Source organism: Manacus vitellinus, unplaced genomic scaffold (assembly GCF_001715985.3).
Source record: "Manacus vitellinus isolate BGI_N305 unplaced genomic scaffold, ASM171598v3 scaffold_68_pilon, whole genome shotgun sequence".
NCBI lineage: Eukaryota > Metazoa > Chordata > Aves > Passeriformes > Pipridae > Manacus > Manacus vitellinus.
In genome coordinates this window covers 1,409,439-1,412,626 of record NW_021940744.1, presented here as the reverse complement: position 1 = coordinate 1,412,626, position 3,188 = coordinate 1,409,439, and the positions used below count along the sequence as shown (strand labels likewise).

The following is a 3,188-nucleotide window of genomic DNA, read 5'->3' as shown; positions in this document are numbered from 1 at the left end:
TCCTGGAGACCTGCCATGTGCCTCACTTGCCCAGCCAGAGGTACACAAACCTGATGGTGTATTGGGGTCACCTTTTAACAGGTGGTGGGTGTGTATTTTCTATCCTCACTGGCCCTGGTTGGCCCTGGTTTCATCCCTGAATTCCTTTTCCTACCTTATTCTTCTCCTAAAACTTAGATTTGGAAGGAACCACACAGTTTTTTTGCCAAGTGCTGTATTTTAGCATGTCGTTTCCTTCAGGCTTTATTAAGGAAGGAGTGTTTGTGGAAGGAAAAGGGAGTCTGATTGTGCTCTGGCAAAGGCTCGGATGCAGCAGGATTTTTTCCTGGAACACAGGCACGGGCTGAGTGCCCTCAGGCATTGCTGCAGCACCAGGTACCTAAGGCATGCCCACCAGGGTGAGCTCCAGGAGACTGGTGTGCCCAGCTGCTGGAATGCCACCAGCTGTCACACTGAAACCACCAGGAGGTACAAATTAATCTCCACAGGGGATAGAAGCGCTCTTGCCATCTTTCCCAGGGTGTGTTGGGTCTCGATGGTGTTGTTAATTGAATGTTGCCATGTCTGTGCCTGGGTGAGGCCCAGGGACAGAGGAAGGAACCATTGTCCCAGGGCTGTGTTTCAGGGACAGGGGCAGGAGAAAATGCTGCCCCAGGAAACCCAATGAGCAGTGGAACAGGAGGCTCCTACAGAAGGATGGCAGCACTGAAGCATTAACTCTGTGTTCAGCACATCTCTGAACTACTCCACAGCAACTGCTCTCCCTAGGACCTCCTTTTGAACTATTTGGTGTAGTGTTTTTCTTCTAATAAGAACTTCAGATTCTCATATACTCATGTGGTAAGTGTCAGGGAGTTCAAGCCAGTGTTAGACAGTGCTGGCTCTGGGATTAAGTAGGTATTTCCAGAGGGCCTTTTGCTCCTTCTGGGATAGACATCACGTCTGTGATTTAACTACTTAACAAGGTTCCTAGTTCTTTACCTGGGGCCTTTCACCACTCCCTCTAAATGCAAATCACCCCCTCTCCTTCCACAGTGGTTTCCAGGTCTCTGCCCTCACTGTCTGTGTACTGACCACAGACAGCACCAGGGCTCTGTTCCTCAAGCTGAACAATGAACAGACCTTTAACTGTGGTCATTAATGGCCAACATTCTTCCATTCAGTCCTGAATTAAAATATATCACAATGTTTAAGGCCAGAAGTTCCCTTTCAGCATCACAGGGGTAGTCTGGACTGTACCTGCAGGCAGAGTTAGTCAGAATTAACTGTTTGCATGTTCTCCATCCCAATTTTCACCTGCATTTCCTTTTGTATAGAATTTGATACAGGTTTGTTCCTGACAGGAGGGCATTTGCAAATTGTCTTGTGATAAATGATATGGTGACCAAATCAGCCTTCCATGGGATGCAGTGAACCTTTCACAGTGCAAATACTGCTGCAGACTAATGACAAAGTGACTGTACAGCCCTTAGCCACTGAAAATTGCATCCCAAGGTTTGGTCAGCCTTACCTGAAGTGGTAATAAACACAGTAGAATATTTGTTGTATTTATGAAATTTAAAATTTGCATTTATGGGCACATAAACACATACTCAGAATAGAAATTTCCTGTTGTCTGGGAGTGGAGTTAAGGACATCATTTTCAGTGTGGTTCTCATCCTTAAAAGACACCGAGGTAACTACCCATACTTATTACAGCTTACTCTTATTTCTCCTCCCTTCATGTCTTTGTCAGGGGATTTGTTTTCCTTGATCTGCTTTTATTTTTCAAGTCAGGCTTCTAAAAAGCAAACCTGTTTTGCTTGAAGTCTGACACTCATGTAAATTTGTATAAAGAGCAAAATGGTTTTAAGTCATCCTTGTTTTGCAGGACTATCTCACTTGGTGCAATGGAAAGGGAACAAAGAGCAAGGTTAGGGGAAAATTGGTGGATCTTTCACTGGAGATAATATTATTCAATAATATACACAAAATGCTATTGGGAAACAATTTGTCCCTGGGGCTAAAAATATACTTTAATGCTGGTGATAATCTCCTACTATCCCTGAGTGCCAGGAAGAGGGAAAACAGCTGGAGGTGCTCCCTGGTTTGCTGGGCACCATACCTTCTGCACTCTCCCCTGGCACTCAAGGAAAGAGCTTTACAAAGGGGAAGGAATTTTTTTCAAAGATAAAACTCCCAGCAGTCACAAAGGTAATGGGAACCTTTATTTTGATTATTTTCATTGCACTGACATTGTCCTTTTATGCAAACTTAACTGAAAAACACTCTTGAGATACTGCATAGAAAATACACATAGGAAAAAACACATATATACACGTCCATAAAAATAGAATACATCTTGGCAAAATTACCTGTGTACAGTGTATTGACATTATTGAACCAAACTTACACCACCTTGGGAGAAAAATGTTCCATGTGCGTAAAAACCCAGCACCTTGACTGAGTTGGGAGTACTGCAATGGGTTAAATAAATGGCTATACCAGAATGGCAGAGTAAAAACAACTTATAAAATACCTGCTGGATAAAGTACAAGTAGCCATGTTGGTTTTTTCTTCCAAAAAATAGTGACATCTCTACACTTGCATGGAACCCAAAGGTACCAGTTCCAACTCTCCTGTAATTTGTTGGCTGAAAACAGACTTTAGTATCATTTGTTTCAGCGTTTGCAATCCCTGGGCACGGTGGCATTGGGTGGTTTTAAGCACACAACACAGTACAGCACTTGTACTAATTCTATTGGGTGTTGAGAAGGAAAAAACCTAATAGATATAAAATGGTAAAACACTTTGCAACCTTTAAAACCTTTAAAATATGCAGACCACTTGTTTTCTTCTGGTCAGGCTTTTCTTCAGTTGCTTTCAATGGAGGCTGCTCCTTCCTTACTGCTTTGACCACGTGGATTTTCCCTGCTGGTTTTCAGAACGTACTGTGGAAAATAACTACTCCAGTGTAATAAATAAAGCAAGTGGTAACAGGTCCTCAAAGCCACGGATTTTCCTCTTGAACTGGAACAGTGGGCCTGGGGAGGCAGGCTGGGGAAGGAGCAGAGCGTGGCCCCCCTGTGAGATGGCAGGGTGTGTCAGTAGGGGTAGGCGGACACGGCGATGTACACGATGAAGGTGGTCTGGTACTCGAGGCTGCCGTCGGCGCCGTAGGACAGGGCCCTCACGCCCATGCGGTACGT

The 3,188-nt window shown here is 44.3% G+C and overlaps 1 protein-coding gene across 1 annotated transcript in view; it reads right to left on the bottom strand.

The window, feature by feature from the left end:
- Positions 1-2,188: 2,188 nt before the first annotated feature.
- The window catches only part of HMCN1 (hemicentin 1), a gene marked incomplete at its 5' end in the record, with an annotated part of 160,609 nt that continues 159,609 nt past the window's right edge, over positions 2,189-3,188 (bottom strand). The window contains one exon of the mRNA XM_029964017.1: positions 2,189-3,186. Coding sequence (XP_029819877.1) covers positions 3,084-3,186 — 103 coding nt within the window. The remainder of the gene's footprint in view (positions 3,187-3,188) is intronic.